The sequence below is a fragment of the Papaver somniferum genome, chromosome 7 (genome assembly GCF_003573695.1).
Source record: "Papaver somniferum cultivar HN1 chromosome 7, ASM357369v1, whole genome shotgun sequence".
In the NCBI taxonomy this organism is placed as follows: domain Eukaryota; kingdom Viridiplantae; phylum Streptophyta; class Magnoliopsida; order Ranunculales; family Papaveraceae; genus Papaver; species Papaver somniferum.
Window position 1 is genome coordinate 236,251,621 of NC_039364.1, and position 17,181 is coordinate 236,268,801.

General features: G+C 35.8%; 1 protein-coding gene across 1 annotated transcript; it reads right to left on the reverse strand.

Annotated features, from left to right (window-relative positions):
• Positions 1-14,162: 14,162 nt before the first annotated feature.
• LOC113296174 (protein FAR1-RELATED SEQUENCE 6-like) lies at positions 14,163-14,576 on the reverse strand. The gene has a single exon (XM_026544502.1). It carries the CDS (start codon positions 14,574-14,576, stop codon positions 14,163-14,165), a length of 414 nt encoding a protein of 137 aa, XP_026400287.1.
• Between the last annotated feature and the right edge of the window lie 2,605 nt (positions 14,577-17,181).

A 17,181-nucleotide genomic window follows, 5' to 3' on the forward strand; every position in this document is an offset into this window, starting at 1 on the left:
TTTTTTTTTTGAAGATTTGGATGATTGTCAGTTGATTAACTATTGGGGTGGCTTGTATCGTGTACAATGAAGAATCTAGAAAATGAACTCAAATATGAGATTCAAGTTCCTGGTCGTTGAGTCTTTTGTTTTATGTTGTACTTTGGTTGCCATTGTCACTAATTTGGTGCTAGTTAACCCCCTTTTTAGGCAGCTTCCATTTTATCGAACCCAAAAATATATAGAATTACAGGTCACATCAGAAAGTCTGCAGCAATCTGTCTATATGAGAACATGCCATGTGCTTATATATGATGATCAAAATTATTCTAGCTTCTGCGACATATTTTGGGTATGGCACATGCCACATCTAGCTCACTATAACATGTGGGAAGCTGATCTGATGTGATGCTGTTGCTGGGGAAGTGTTTTGAACAGCCCCTGCTAGCTGCTGGTTGTCCCCAATGAGGTGTTAGTGGAGGCATATGAACAATGCCTGCGGGTAATACATCAGGACGTGGAGGTGCTGGAGCATTTTAACTCTTCTGGAAAACCACTGGCGTCATACTCAGAAAGGAGAGCATTTTAACTCTCCTTGGTAGTTGTAAAACCACTGGCGTCAGACTCAGAAAGTGAACTCTTCTGGAATCACTATCTTTAGCAGAAATCTGAGAAGCAAGTTAGCCAAACCTGCGTTCTAACTACATTTTATACGGAACATTGCTTGCTAGCGAGGTTTGTTTACCTGCACTTCTTCATGGTTTCAAACTAAAATTTGTGAGGAAAGTACTGCGGTAAAAAAAAAAAAAAAGAAGGTATTTTAGTGGTATCATCTACACCACTGAAGACACGGAGGCGTTGGTGCTAATTTGATGCAATCCAATTTTTAAACTGGTTAACCTTAAACTCACTACTCTTCTTGCTTGGGGGTGTGCCACTTCGTTTCCCATTGATGTTTTGGGCTATATGGGTTCTGGTGTACCTCTAAACAAATAGTAGTCCCCCGTTAGCAACGTTGTTTTCTGCCTTGAGGAGATGATAAAATTTGTATTTTTCAACATCACATCACATGATTCACATCTTCCATAGAAAAAAAAGCACCCACTTTGATGTTCATCTTATTACTTGCATTAATGAAATCGGCCTTAGGCTTTTCTCATCTGAAACAAATCTAATCACAAAGATTTAAGTACGGCTAACAAGTATTTTAGTTTTTCTTTTTTATTTTCTTTTGAAGCATAGCATTTATTAAACTACTAGAAAGCTATTACAAGTTCTTTTAGTAATAGAGTTGCACAATGTCATTCCCTGTGAGGTGTGGGAATTACGAATTTTCCCTATTAGCTCTTTGGAATCAAAATATTCAAATTTTTATTTGATGCAATCAATGCTCTTTTAATCTTGTTTTGAGGCATATTCAAATTTTTTGAGGCATACAAGGTAATGATAAAATAAAGTCACTATGTGGTAAAATTAATAACCCCTTATCCACCGTATTTTTATCACGACAATAATGTCTTTATTTCATTAGTGTTAATCATAATAATTAGAATCTAATATCAATGATTAGTAGTTAATCATTAGTGTTGAACACAACATCATTAGTTTTGGATGAATGTTCGTGATCAAAGATATTAAGCTTCCCAACCAGCGTATTTCTGGAGAGATTATCAAGGCTATTTCCCTCAACGATGGCATGCTTCTTAGAGTCGTATCTAAACAGCAGCGATCCGAGAATATTCATCACAATGTCCTTTTCAGGAATAGTCTTACCCAGTGCAAAAGATGCATGGACACTGCTACCCCGCACGACAGTGCATGCAAGCTTTATAAGGTAGCAACCTTAGCACCGTCGGATGTGAATCATCTTTATATTTTGTTTCTTTCTATGAAATTATAACTGGTGACAGCTGTTAAGAAATATATACTTTATATTAGGTCCTCAAACTTAATTAATATTTATTAATTACTCTATTTCCGTCTCCAGCTTTTTTTCGTACTGATGATAAGATTTTTATCCCTACTTCATGCCGACAAACGATATTTCTCCTTATATTGTATGGCTTTGTCCTGTTAATGACATGTAAATATTACAGAGATGAAGGCAGGGATTTCAATGAAAAGCACTTTGGTATCCCAACACATCATGAACCAGTATGCAGATACAATGAATGGAATGATGATATGAACCAAAAAAAACTTCAATTCTAATTCAAATAAGACAAGGATTTCAATGTGGCTAATCAGTTTGAACAGTTTCAGTGGTTATCAATGGACAAATTTGAACTGAAAGAGAAACCAGTTGCTCATTTCAAAAAAAAAAAAAAAATCCAAGTGGTCGACTGCCATCTGATGGTATTCTTGTATCCAAGTTAGAGACCTGCTTGTTGGCGTTACATGTTGCTCAGTCATTTCAGCTTGGTGGTTGTACATTTCAGGTTGATGGCTGTTGAGTTCTCTAAAAGCACCTTTGCTTGGGCCCGCAGTCAGCGACGGAACCAGGATTCTATGTCTGGGTGGGCTAAATTTTTTTTCCACAGATACTCTATTTTGCTTTTTCAATTGCAATAATCATAAATGCATTGTAATATGCGACGTGACATGTTGTCTTTTTTCTTTCTACGTATCAATTAGGTTTTAACTCGAGAGTTCTTCCCTGAGTATCATTCTTTGAGGTGGCTGCGGTTTTTTTGTTACACTGTCGTTTTTCGTCTTTCTGGGATGTTGCTTGGCTCTTGTCCCCTTTTCAATATATTTGTGTTTGGGTTGGGAAAAATTATAAAGCTAACCAATTAAGTGTTGGAAAACGATTAACAAAAAAGATAATTTTTTAAAGTTTTAATAAAAAATTATAATTTATTGTTTTATTTTGTGAATGAAACTTTTTAGTCCCACATCGTGGAGTTTCCAATTTTTACTAGTTTTAAGAAACTATATAAACCTTTTAGTCCCACATCGGGGAGTTTTTCTTCTTAAATTTTTTTATTCCATTATATAAAGAAATTCACTACTTTTGTAAAATCTATGAGAAAGGGTTGCTCTATATTTTAGAGGGACCCCTAAGAGAAAATATTTTATAGCATTTCTTAAGAGTTCGCGATTTTCCTTAACGGTTTTTTCGGAGTTGCCAAGCTCAAGTTGAGCATCTACTACATATGCTAGTAATAGGTGTAGTAGGGTGCTTTATCCTGGAGATATCCGTCCTGTGAGGGCTATAGCATCACTCTTGAGTGTAGCCGGGCGCTAATGTCTTAAGGGCAACGTGTTGAACACGTGACTCACTCTGTTTTTCCAAAGTTTTGCCTTGTTGCTGTTGCGCAGATATAGGGAGCTCATTCGTTTCATCAAATCGATCACTTCCATTATAAAGGAGCTAAGTATCAATAACTTTTGCTTATTTGATTTTTCCTTATTTTTTATTATTGCACCCAACAATCTTAAGACATTATAATTTGTAATAATCGAAAATGGTTGGTTGGTTTGTGAATCATGGATGTTAATTGTGGAGTGAAAAACAAAAATAATTTTTTGGTCAGCCGTAGAGTTTCGAGATTATCTCTTAACCTAGAAGGAATTTCGATGAACCCTTTTGACACAACGTAGTAGACATCCTTATAGTTACCCACGTAAACTTTTAGAATTTTTGGAGTTGTAAAAGTATTTTTTTGATATTTTACAAAACAGACAAATGTTCCTGAAAAGTTCTGACGGGCAAACTTTTGTTGTTAACTAAAGTATTTTTTATGGGGCAATCATGAGTTTTTTGATATGGTGGTTCAAACGAAGTTTGTAAATCTAGATATTATCTTCAAAACTCATATTTTATCTTCCGTTTCGGAACTAAGGTTTGTGAGATGTGGTGTATTAGGTGATTGGGAAATTACCGTGTCCGTGGTCAGAGTATAAACGAAGATTGTGACATGAAATTGAAAAGGAACATGGCTACCAGGCGCATGTGGATGAACACAAATCTTCCATAGCTGACAAAGACGGGAATATCAAACAAAACTCTAACCGTAGTCTTCATAAGAAAGGTATGTTTCGTAAAACTGAATCCGACGTTACTTTAATTAAGGGTGATTGTTATGTTTGTAAAATTCCGGGTCATACGATAGTAAAGTGTAGACAACATAAAACCTTAATAAGTAGAAAGTTAATACTAATTTAGTTGAAACAAATTATAACGAGTTTATTCACATGATGTCGGAAGTTATTTTAACAACCAATGTGAGAGACCAGAAGGTGGACTCTGGAGCCACCAAGAATGTTTGTTGAAACAGAGACCTGTTCACCTCCTATCAGAGGATAGGGGATGTCGAGAAACTCTTTTTGAGTAACTCATCTGCAATAGAGGTTGCATAAAAGGAAAAGGTCGAGCAGAAGCTCATATCTGTAATACTCTCACATTGAATGAAGTTTTCATGTTCCAAGCATATGCAAGAATCTTGTATCTTGTTCTATTGTAAGATGGAAAAATATTTAAGATCTTAATTGAATCTGGAAAACTTGTTGTAACAAGGAAGTTATTTTTTAAGCAAGAGTTATAGGACTTTGGGTCTATATAAGCTTAACGGAAAAATCTGATGATGTGAACATAGTTGATTCTTGTGCTTTCTTTATGTGATTGATTGTTTTATGTGGTAAGCTTGTAACCGTAAACTTATAAGTCAATGCTTAACTGGATAGCATAGGCTGCGTACCCAAATTTAGTTTGTACTTTGAACACAAAAGTGAAATCTGTGAAGAATCAAATATGCTTTAAAACCTTTTAGGACAAATGTTCAAAGTAATTCTAAGCCTTTAGAATTAATTCAGTTAGGCCTAGATGGCATGAGTTCAACCCAAAATCACTGTGGTAAAAGATGGTTTATAACTTTCGTAGATGATTGTACGAGGTACTGTCTTGTATACTTGCTTAGGGATAAGGATGATGCCTTAGAAGCCGTAAGATGTATAAACTTGAAGTTCAAAACCAATTAGAAGCCTTGAACATAACAAATGTATCCTTAAGAAGATGATAATTGTCATGTTGATTAGTTCAGGATTACCTGCGGCCTTGTGGGGGGGTGGGGGGTGGGGGGGGAGGGAGGCAGTCATGTTAACTAGTATATCCTGAATAGAGTACCCTTAAGGATCAAATAAAACTCCATATGATTTATGGATAGGTAGATGACCTTCTTATGAATGCGTCGAAGTGTGAGGGTGTTTGACTAAGTTTTCCATTCGTCTTCCTAAAAGAAGTAGATAGAAACCAAAAATGTTGATTGTGTCTTCATATAAGATATGCTGAGTATACTTCTACATATAGATTTTTGGTTGTGTTCTGATTTTTCAGACTTTGGTGTGATTTTTTCTGACTTTTTTGTGAATACTATTACATAATTTAGGGATGCTGAGTTCTTTGAACATGTTTATTCTTAAACTTGTACCTCATTAGAGATGTGTTGTTGATCCCCTAGATTTATTTTCAAATATTCAGAACTTATCTTAAAGGAAGATAAAGTTAAGGTTGAGCCTAAGAGAAGTAAAATAATTAGACTTGAGACTTCTTATGAAGCCGACTTCATAACATGCCTAGCTTAGTCTAAGCCCTGGACTTGTAAAGAAGCCTTGATATCTACTGAAACCCCATTCTGGTAAGAAGCTTCATTTAGTGAAATGGACTCAGTCCGTCGGAACCTGACTTGGGAGGTTTATAGTTTACCTCCAGAGAATAAGACCATGAGATGTAAATGAGTCTTTATGAGGAAACATTAGGTATATGGAACTGTAGAAAAATATTAGGCTAAGTTGGTAGCTAAAGTCTATAAACTAAAAGAAGGTGTATATTTCCTTGATTCTTATTCACATGTGACGAGATTTACTTCCGTTGAGATGCTAATTGTTATTATTGTCATAAACAAATTAGAGATACATCAGATAGATGTTAAGACAGCTTTTCTAAAATCGTGAATTAGATAAAGAAATTTACATAGACCAACCTGAGGAATTTGTAGTGAAAGGTTATGATGACAAAGTTTGTAAGTTGAACAAAATTTTGTATGGTTTATAAAATAAGCACGTAAACAGTGACATGGAAAATTTGATCATATGATAATGTGTAGTGGATTTAAGTTAATGAGTTTGACAAGTATATTTACAAGTAACCTGTTAAGGATACATGTGTGATTGTATGCTTGTATGTTGATGATATGCTTATACTTGATACAAACATAGATGTGATTAATTCCACTAAACACATGCGATGAATGAGAACGTTGACTTGAAAGACTTAGGCCTTGTTGATGTAATCTTAGGGATGAGGATTAGAAAATAATCTAACATATGTAGTCTTTGTCATTGTCATTATTTTGAATTTGTGCTTAAGAGATACAATCAGTGTGATTGTAAGCCTGCTTGTACTCCGTATGATTATTCATGTAGACTCAAGAAAAAAGGGTAATAGAGTATCTTAACTTGAATACTCAAGAGTTACAGGATGTCTGATGAATTTAATGAACTGTAAGAGTCCAGACATTGCCTATATTGTGAGTAAGTTAAGTAGATATAATTGTAGTCCAGAGCAATAGAATTCAGATGCACTGAGTAGAGTATTATGGTACCTAAAATACTCTATTACCTTTTATTTGATTTATCAAAGGTATCTTGCTGTCCTTGAGGGACTTTGTGACGTAAACTGGATAGTTGACTCAGAGGAGTCTAAGTCTACGAGTGAATATGTTTCACTCTAGCATCAGGGTTTGTTTTTGGAAGATTTACAAACAAACATATATTTCTCAATTCATTATGGAATCTGAGAATATTGAGTTAGATAAAGCACGAGAGGGGGCCGAGTGCCTAAGATGCTTTTTAGAAGACATTCCTCTCTGGCATAGGCCTGTGCCAGCTATATCTATACATTGTGTTAGCCAAGATATAATAGCTAAAGCTGAAAATAACTAATCTCAATCGGCGTTATTTCCATTGATTGGATAAAGTCCAAGGAGAATATCGCGCAATCTTTGACGAAAGGTTTATCCCAAGAGATAGTTAGAAATGCATCGAGGGGGAAGGGGCTTAGGCTCATAAATTAAACTTGCCATGAAGGATACTCAACCTTGCTGACTGGAGATCCCAAGATCAAGGTTTCGAATGAGACAACTAATTTGTGGTGGGTAAAGGTAAACACTATCAGAGAATTTTATTCTCTGTCCCTTCCCTGTGGTGTAGACGTGATAGTGTGACTGCATGTGAAAGACGACTTTTAAGAAGTCTTAATGAGTTATATAGTTTCAATTTAAGATTGAAATGGGGTGTAGCAGTAACACTCTTTATGGAAACTCACCTATCTGAATGAGGAAGTGGGCCGCTTCCTATGAGAATATGAGCTTTGATTCTCTAGAGAATTCTGAGAAACAGGATATGTCCAGGGCCAAATTGGACAAAACGGCACGAGCTTGGCAGCAATCTTGGAGATATCACCCGTGGTTGTTATCACGAATTACATCAAATGCTGGCAGTTCAAGACATAGTTCACTGTCTCTAGCAAGTAATTCCGGTAATATCTCACTAAGCAAAGGTTCAAGACCTCATGGACACCTCTGCCTAAAATGGTATTTCTTGCGCTTTTATGTGATTTTCGTTTGATGGTTTTGGTATTACTGGAACTTAGGACCTAAAGGTCACTAAGGGTTCACTAGTTCATGCTTTTTCACTTTGGTGAAAGATACCTATAGTCTCACCATGTGAGAACTAAAGATGAAAGCTCTCAATACTATTATGATTTATGCAATCCATAGTATGACCCTGGGGTCAACACACTTTTGTGTGAGGGAGAGGACGTATAAATGACTAGTATGATTTCAACACTTGCACGATCAGTCTGTTTGGATCGTGAGGTTGGGATGTTGATTTATCAACATCTATCTGTGTTTTCATGTTTTATTGAGTTTTCATTCATGTGGGGGATTGTTGGAAAACGATTAACAAAAAAATAATTTTGTAAAGTTTTAATAAAAAATTATAATTTATTGTTTTATTTTGTGAATGAAACTTTTTAGTCCCACATCGTGGAGTTTCCAATTTTTAGTAGTTTTAAGAAACTATATAAACCTTTTAGTCCCACATCGGGGAGTTTTTCTTCTTAAATTGTTTTATTCCATTATATAAAGAAATTCACTACTTTTGTAAAATCTATGAGAAAGGGGTTGCTCTATATTTTAGAGGGACCCCTAAGAGAAAATATTTTATAGCGTTTCTTAAGAGTTCGCGATTTTCCTTAACGGTTTTTTCGGAGTTGCCAAGCTCAAGTTGAGCATCTACTACATATGCTAGTAGTAGGTGTAGTAGGGTGTTTTATCCTGGAGATATCCGTCCTGTGAGGTCTATATCATCACTCTTGAGTGTATCCGGGCGCTAATGTCTTAAGGGAAACGTGTTGAACACGTGACTCACTCTGTTTTTCCAAAATTTTGCCTTGTTGATGTTGCGGAAATATAGGGAGCTCATTCGTTTCATTAAATCGATCACTTCCATTATAAAGGAGCTAAGTATCAATAACTTTTGTTTGTTTGATTTTTCCTTGTTTTTGATTATTGCACCCAACATTAAGCAGTGATAATCTAGTTAAGTGGTGCAGTGAACTATTGTTGGAAATTTTAAACTAAGCATAACTCATTAAGTAGACTCCAAGAAATGGGAGACGTTATGTTACTCTTCACAATTTGCTAGTTAATTGATACAGTATACATGAGTAGTAAGAGAACTAAAAGGAGTGAAGCAATTGACGGTTTATCTAACTTTGTGTCATAGCAGGTGAGCCCATTTAATAACTGATTCTAAGAACCAGTGATTTTTAATGAATGATTTTTTTTTAGGGACCATGGATTTTTTAAAGGGACCATGGTTTTATTAGGCCACCTTCCCTATAATTATAAGGGGTGTCCTAAAGCATTGAAATGACTAACATACCCTTAACCTAATTTAATTTAAAATCAACCTAATAACCATCTACATATATATAACCACCATCTCCTCACACCACCACCGCCGATTACCACCACCACCACCGCCGATTATCACCACCACCAACCATTGATTACCACCACCACCACCGCCCACCACCGCCGATTACCACCACCACCACCTCTGATTATCACCACCACCTCCTTCGATTATCACCACCATCAACCACCGATTACCGCCACCACCTCCGATTACCACCACCACCAACCACCACCACCTCTATATATATAGCTTAATTTAAAACATTAACAAAGATATTCTCACAAACCCATTACTTGTCATTCATTTTTGGTTGAATAAATGAGAAGTAATCATTAAAATGAGTTGAAAATGGAAGTTGCAGAGAGGTTTAATGGAGGATTTTTTTTCAGAGAAAAGTTCGGTTATCACGAATTAATTTTTCTTAACCGAACTCAGAGTTCGGTTGATTCGCAAAAAAAATACTTTTGACCGAACTCCTTGTATTAGAACAACACAAGTCCATAAGTTCGGTTCCTTCGCAAAATAAGGATATCACCGAACTTTAGTTTACGAAAATAATGATAAGTCCACAATTCGGTTCGTTCGCAAAAATGTTAAGTTTTCTTTGTAACCGAACTCTACCTTTGAAGCTTCGTAACCGAACTCTACCTTATTCGCCAAGAAATAAATTTCGTAGTAACCGAACGTTTGCCTAATTGCATATATGCATATATAAGCTCAGTTCGGTTGATTCGCAAAATATGTTGAAGTTTGCGAACCAACCGAACTTCTAACACTAGGTTACTTTTAACCTGCAGTTCGGTTGGGAACTTGGTTGCATTGAAGTTTGCGAACTAAGCGAACACACAAGATGTACCCAAATAAATTGTTAAGTTGAAAGTTCGGTTAACTACCATTTTATCCTAGGTAACCGAACATTACAGTGTACGACCAAAACCTCCATTAACTAGCGAGTTCGGTAACCTGTGTGTTTGGAAAACGTAACCGAACTACACTTTCAGGTGTGTTCGGTTACATGTTCTTGACATATGATAACCAAACTGGCCCAAATCTACATAAAAAATTTCATTTTTTTTGAAAGTTTGGAGCAATTCAACCAACATTATCTAAGTTTGAAGCATACCTGGATACCCAAATACCCTTCCTCCGGTTGTGGTTGGTAAAATCCATCGTTTTTCATGTTTTCCTTCTTCATCTTCTCTAACTTTACTCTCTCAATAATTCTACTTCTTTAAAAAAAAACATCTTATTTTTTAATCTCACTAATTATCTTTAACTTAATCATCTCACTAATCATTACACTAACTATTATTAACACTAACTAATCATCACCCAAAATTAATCAGGAGGGTAATTTAGATATTAATATAAATATCTAGATAAGGGATGACCTAGATTTACTTCTAATGTCTTTACCCAAAATAAAATCATGGTCCCCAAAAAACTATGGCCCCCAAAAAATCGTTCTTTTTAATAAACGGCTGATAATGATATGGGACGGTGTTTTGATCCCTCAAATGACCTCCGGCTCTTAGAATCATGTCTTCCTAATGGGCTAATTCAAAATTGTACCTGGGCTAAATTTTGAAAATGGAGAAAATTACATGGACAATTCAGTTCTTTAGAAATTTTGGGGTGGGCTTCAGCCTAGGTAAGAACACTAATTTTGGGCATGCCTAAAACTTTCAAGGCATACAAAGGACTAGTCCTAACTTGGGTGATCTTATAAGGGGTACCCTATGGGGTGGTTCAATTACCTATATGCCCTTAAATTCTCTAAATTACAACTAATCTATTCCTATCCCTAATACAAAAACCTATAATCAATAAACCAAAATCAGTTTCATATCCCTAACCCCTTCTTCTTCCTCCTCCACAACAGCCGAACCCTTCTTCTTCCTTTTTTTTCATCGTATCATCGCGAAAATTTAATCGTTGATTCGTGAAAATATAGTCGACGATTAGACTCATCTATATAACGGTTCGCCGTAAGCCAGTATCTCGTTCTAATCGAGCGATTGAACAACCCATTGAAGAAGAAGAAGAAGAAGATTTAGAGAGTGAAGAAGAAACTCAAAATCAACCGGAAGAAGAGATTGAATAAGAACCAACTCCACAAATGAGAATAAGAAGGTTAGTTTTACAAACCCATCTCGTATTTGATGTTTTTGATTAGTTTGATTGATTTAATTCGTCAAAATCATGTTTCTGCGGCGGTTACAGGGTATGGTTCGGCGCAAAACAAATCTTAGATGTGCGCCGAGCTGTTCTTGAAACTGAACCCTGAAAGTGCATTTGAACGGCTCGGCGTATATCTGAAATCCGTTTTGAGCCGAACTTGGTGACACAGAGACTTATATTTAGGATCGGCTTATTCGATGGTGTTAGTTTTGTGGCGAATATGTTTTGTGAATTTCAGAAATTTTGCATGTGCGTAGGATCGGCTTGTATGGTAGTATTAGTTTTGTGCCGAATAATTGTTGTTTGAATTTCAGAATTTTTGCATGTGTATAGGATCGGCTCATATGGTAGTACTAGTTTTGTGCCGAATAAATGTTTGAATTCATAAGTCTAGATTCGGCTTATTCGATAGTATTAGGGTTGCGCCGAATATCATTGTTAAAATTTCATAAATTTTACTAGTGTGTAGGATCGGCTTATTTATATGATATCATTTTGCGCCGAATACATGTTTGAGTTCATAATTATAGATTCGGCTTATTCGACGGTATCGGTTGTGAGCCGAATATATAGGATCGGCTAATAATTTTGCATGTGCGTAGGATCGGGTAGGGAGATGTTAAAGAAAATGAAAAATAGGTTGCCGCGGGTAGGGAGATGTTGAAGAAAATGAAGGCCAAACTTGGTTGCAAAACAACAATGACCGTGGAAGAACAAAAATACCTCATCGACAAGTGGGATGCAATCATCAACAAAGGACAAGGACCCGAGGAACCCGAACAAAGGCCTACCACTAAGAGGTCTCGACAAGTTGGTGAAGGTACAAGCCAAGTTCGTGCTACCGTCCAACCCGGTAATGATGCGTCGGAAGATGAAGACCAAGGTGGAAGAAGAGGTGGTCGTGGAACTAAGAAGAGGGGTCGTGGTTAAATGCCCTTTTATGTACACTTTTTCTTAAGTTTTAAGTACACTTTTATGGTGTTGCAAACACCTTTGATTTAAGGTGCTGAACTTTGTTTTTAATGGTGCTGGGATTGGGTTATGGACACCGTCAATTTCATGTTTTAATGAATAGCTTAACAGTTATGTGCCGAATTTACAGAGTTCGGCTTATCCTCTAATGTTAGTTACACGCCGAATCATTTATTCTTCAGGTTCGACGCATTCGATAATCACATTATGTGCCGAACTATGAACATTTACAGGTTTCGGCTTATACGATATCCTCAATATGTGCCGAACCGTGAACAATATTTTAACCCAAAAATTAACAAATTCATGTTCGGCTCAGACGATAATCATATTATGTGCCGAACCTTGAACATAAGAGGTTTCGGCTGATACGATATTGTCCATATGTGCCGAACCAGTAACAATATTTCAACCCAGAAATTAAAAAATTATGTTCGGCACATACGAATTTGGATATGTAAGCCGAATTAGTAATGATTCTATTCCGGGCTATTCAGGATGTTGTTCGGCTTACTATGAAACTTTCATATAAGCCGAACTAGTGTCTAGCAAAAGGGTGGGAATTGGAAATTATAGGTTCGGCGCATGCAGTAAACAGATTCAGTAAGCCGAACCGTTCATCAATTGGTAGATTCGGCTCATAGATGTGAGCCGAACCTCAACCTGTTTCGCCGAACCATGATTCATAATCTAAGAAATCAGCCATTTGGGAATCATTGGTGTAGTTGATGTGTATTTTCCTAGGTTTTTTAGATGATATATGACCCTCCTCATCCTCCATTGAATCAAGAATTATTTCTCACTTTCTCCTTCTCTTTCTCTCCTTCTTAACCAAACCAAAACTTTGATTTTTTTTTCCTCATATTTTTCATCTAAACAACTCTTATAATTCTGAAAATTATCTTAATCTCTAAACAAAATATTTAATCACTAATCAAGATTATTAACACTAATACGTAAAGGGCAGATTTGTCATTAAAAAAAATTGGGTTAAGGGGTTATCTGATTTTGCTATTCAACAACCTTTTTTGTCTTCATCAGTATGCCTTGAAAGATTTTGGTATGCCCAAAATTATGGTTCCTAGGTAAGCCAGCCCCTAATACCGTCCCTGCCTGCAGTATAATACATAAACTTCAAGCGTAAAAAAATGGGTAATGGAGAAATAAACGAAAACAATTGTACGCTGAAATGAAACTTTAAATGAGAGAAACGAAAGTACGTTTTTTTTTGTCTTTGGTTGTGTGTTTTGAGTGCCGCCATCTTTTGTATCACTGGTGTGTCCAAACTACAAACAACATAACTATGTGAAATTAGACTAGTATCAAGACTAATAGTGTTGTTGTAGGTACGAAACAAGATTGACAATGTACAGAAGTTATAACAGGATCGTTTTCACAATTGCCGATTTACCTTGTTAACTCCTTTGATTTCTTTTTTGCTTTTTTTCCGATACTTTTCCGCTTGCTGTTAAGTTTGTCAATCCAAGACTTCATTGCCCATTTTTTCCTTCGGAAAATGGGTCATTTGTCCAAATATTTTTAAATCACGGTTCAAATGGACGAGTAAAAAATAGTTTGGGTGAAATGGCCAAAAGAAAAATAGTAATGATGAAACTGGTTTCATCCTAGCTTAAATTTAAAAAATAGTAAGGATGAAACTTGATACATCCTGTGTAAATTAAAAATAAGAAAAAATATTTGAAAATGGGCACGATGAAACTGGTTACATCCTGCCTATTTTTACATTTTTGTCCATTTAAGCAGTATCAAAATCTAACTGTCCATTTCACCCAGGAATTATTGATTTTGGTCTTTTTAACCAATTTTGTGTTTTTCCTTTACGTTTCACAATAGGCGGATCACACAATGACTCCCGACTATTTGGAAGGCCTTCTACTGTTTCTACGTCTCTTGTAATATTTTCATTTGGTGATGTTTCTAACTCCACCATTCTCAACTGCCAAATAATTTATCATCTGATTTTTTTTAACGCCTTGTTAAGCAATCAACAGCAACTCAGTCGTCCAGAAGACTAGCTCACTTGGTTAATTCATCATCACTGCCTTGCAGTCTGTTCTCACATCTGCTCGCTGTCTTTTCCTTTGTTCAACCGGCTTAGCTCTAGTGTCTCGCAGCCCTTGACGCGAACAACAAAAGCTTCGTCCTATCACTTCAAAAGGTTCGACTCTGGACTTGTTTGTAGAATGCCAACGGATACTAAATCCAGTTTTACCTGCAAACCGGTTATAGAAATCATATGCATCATCTAGTGATTCAAACTCTTGTCCAACAGAAATAAGATTTATTTCCTTTTCCGTCAATTCTTTCACATTGTTTGCTGCAATTTCCTTATCATGAAGTTCATCATCATTTTCTCTATCAAGTAAATTAATGTTCCCATTATCTTCAATATACGTTTCTTCATCAAAATTTTTTATCCCATCTTCAAACGAATACATATTCTCTACTTGAAAATCTGTATGCAACTCTGTATAACATGAAAAGAAATTATACTCCCCCCGTCCTTAATAAGATGACCTAGTTGTAGTTTGCACAAATTTTAAGACAAGGAGGAAAGTGGAGTATATTTAACTATTTTTTACAATTATACCCTTATGGGCAATAATTAGTAAAATTTAGAAACGATTTATCTCTTAAACTATACCACGGTTTTTTATAAACTTTATACCGTTGAAAAGCATTTTAAAACACCTACGCAACGAATATAAACATGACTATCAAATTATACATATTTCTTATAGAAAAAATAATCAATTAAAAGGGTAGTTTAGAAATATCCCTTGATTAGTGAAATAGGTCATCTATTTATGGGACAAAGTTTAAAACCAAGTAGGTCATCTTATTAGGGACGGAGAGAGTATTCTAATTCAAATTTATATCGAATGGTTTACAATAATCAAACAATTAAACACATATCTTAATAAACTATTAGGAAAATTAGGGTTTTGAGATTACAAAGTTAAAATAATTGGAAAGAGATAATTAAAAATCAAAAAGCGATAGATATGAGTATACCATTTTTGTCTGGTGATATCTCCCACTCGTTATCAACACTAGGTTTACAACAGTCGAACTCATTTGTAAGATCTCGACATGGATTCATTGTTTTTGAAAGCACGGAGCAAATACCCTAAGACAGAGAAAGGGAAAAACATGCTAAAGATAAAGTTTCACTTTTCTTAATGAAGAGGTTTTGTAAATAAAATATTAAAATCTATAAGGGTTGTTTCAAACTTTCTATAATAATTAGAGGGCTTATTGACAAATAAATTAACTGACAGCTGTCTGGTAATGATCAACGGCTGTAAATAAATGAAAATTAATATCCAACGGATGTCCTGCGCTAGCTTATAACTCAGTCCTGCACTGCCGCACGGGACAGCATTTCCCAAGATGCATTAACAATTTCAGACACTCTATGATTAAATTCATCAAATGTATCTTCATCTGCCATACGAAGGTTTTCCCAATCGGAATTAAGGTTTTGAAGCCTAGCTTCCTTTTCACCGGAGTTACCTTCGGATACGGTTTCTAATATATCTCACGCATCTTTAGACCTCGTGCAATTTGACACATGGTGCTGAAGATTTGGGGTAATGGCATGTATAATGGCATTCAAACCGTCAGAATTTTGCTTTGCATCATTTATCTCGGCAGGGGTGTATTCACCAATATCTTTGGGAAAGCTTACATCTCCAACTGCCACGACGGGAGCATTATAGCCATTAACAACATATACCCATGATTGAAAATCACGTGCTTGAAGAAAAGATCGCATAGCAATTTTCCACCACAAGTAATTAGAGCCATCGAAAACTAGTGGTACGTTAATTGAGATAGCACCTCTGTCCATAGAGTCAGATCGCTACAAACACAGACTTGTAAGGTTTTAAACATGTTTGCCTGCTCTGATACCAATTGAAAAAGTGAGGGTACAACAACCACACTCAATATTTCGATTAGCAATCAATATGGACAAACTCCAATATACTTTCTAGAGAATCAACTAGACAGTCAGACTCAATCTAGATAAAAAAAAGTATATCAAAGAGTTTATATCTCAATCTCTCGATTTGATATATACTCAAGCAAATAGAAATATGCGAGTCTTTATCAAATACTAGAGAGATAACTTGGATGGTACCAAAGACCAATATCCAAGTGTCAATCAATTTAAATCAATAACCAAAAGGTCGGATATTCTAATTTATTGAACAACGTACAACCTGTGATATTTCAATTATATAACAAAATATAATGCGGAAAAGAAATAACACAGACACCAGAATTTTGTTAACGAGGAAATCGCAAATGCAGAAAGACCCCGGGACCTAGTCCAGATTGAACACACACTGTATTAAGCCGCTACAGACGCTAGCCTACTCCAAATTAACTTCAGTCTGGACTGTAGTTGAACCTCGATCAATCTCACACTGATCCAAGGTACAGTTATGCTCCTACGTACTTGATTCCCAACAGGATGTTACGTACTTGATTCCCTCAGCTGATCTCACCCACAACTAAGAGTTGCTACGAACCAAAGTCGAAGACTTTAATAAGCAAATTTGTATCACACAGAAAAGTCTACGGTAATAGATAAATCCGTCTCCCACGAATATACCTACGAGTTTTGTTCCGTCTTTTGATAAATCAAGGTGAACAAGATCCAATTGATAAACCGGACTTATATTCCCGAAGAACAACCTAGTATTATCAATCACCTCACAATAATCTTAATCGACGCACAGAAAAAAGATATTGCGGAATCACAAACGATGAGACGAAGTGTTTGTGATTTATTTTATATCTTGCCTATCGTAGATATCAATCTCAAGCCAATTATTACAATTGTACTCATACGATAGAAATAAAAAGATCAGATCACACAACTACAAGAAACTAGTATCGGTCTTGCTTCACAATCCCAATGAAGTCTTTAAGTCGTTAACCTGGTTTAGTCTTTCAAATCAGGGTTTGAAATCAATGTTAGCTTGGTAACAAAGCATTCAATATTCACCGTTACATGAAAACCTGATTAGATTC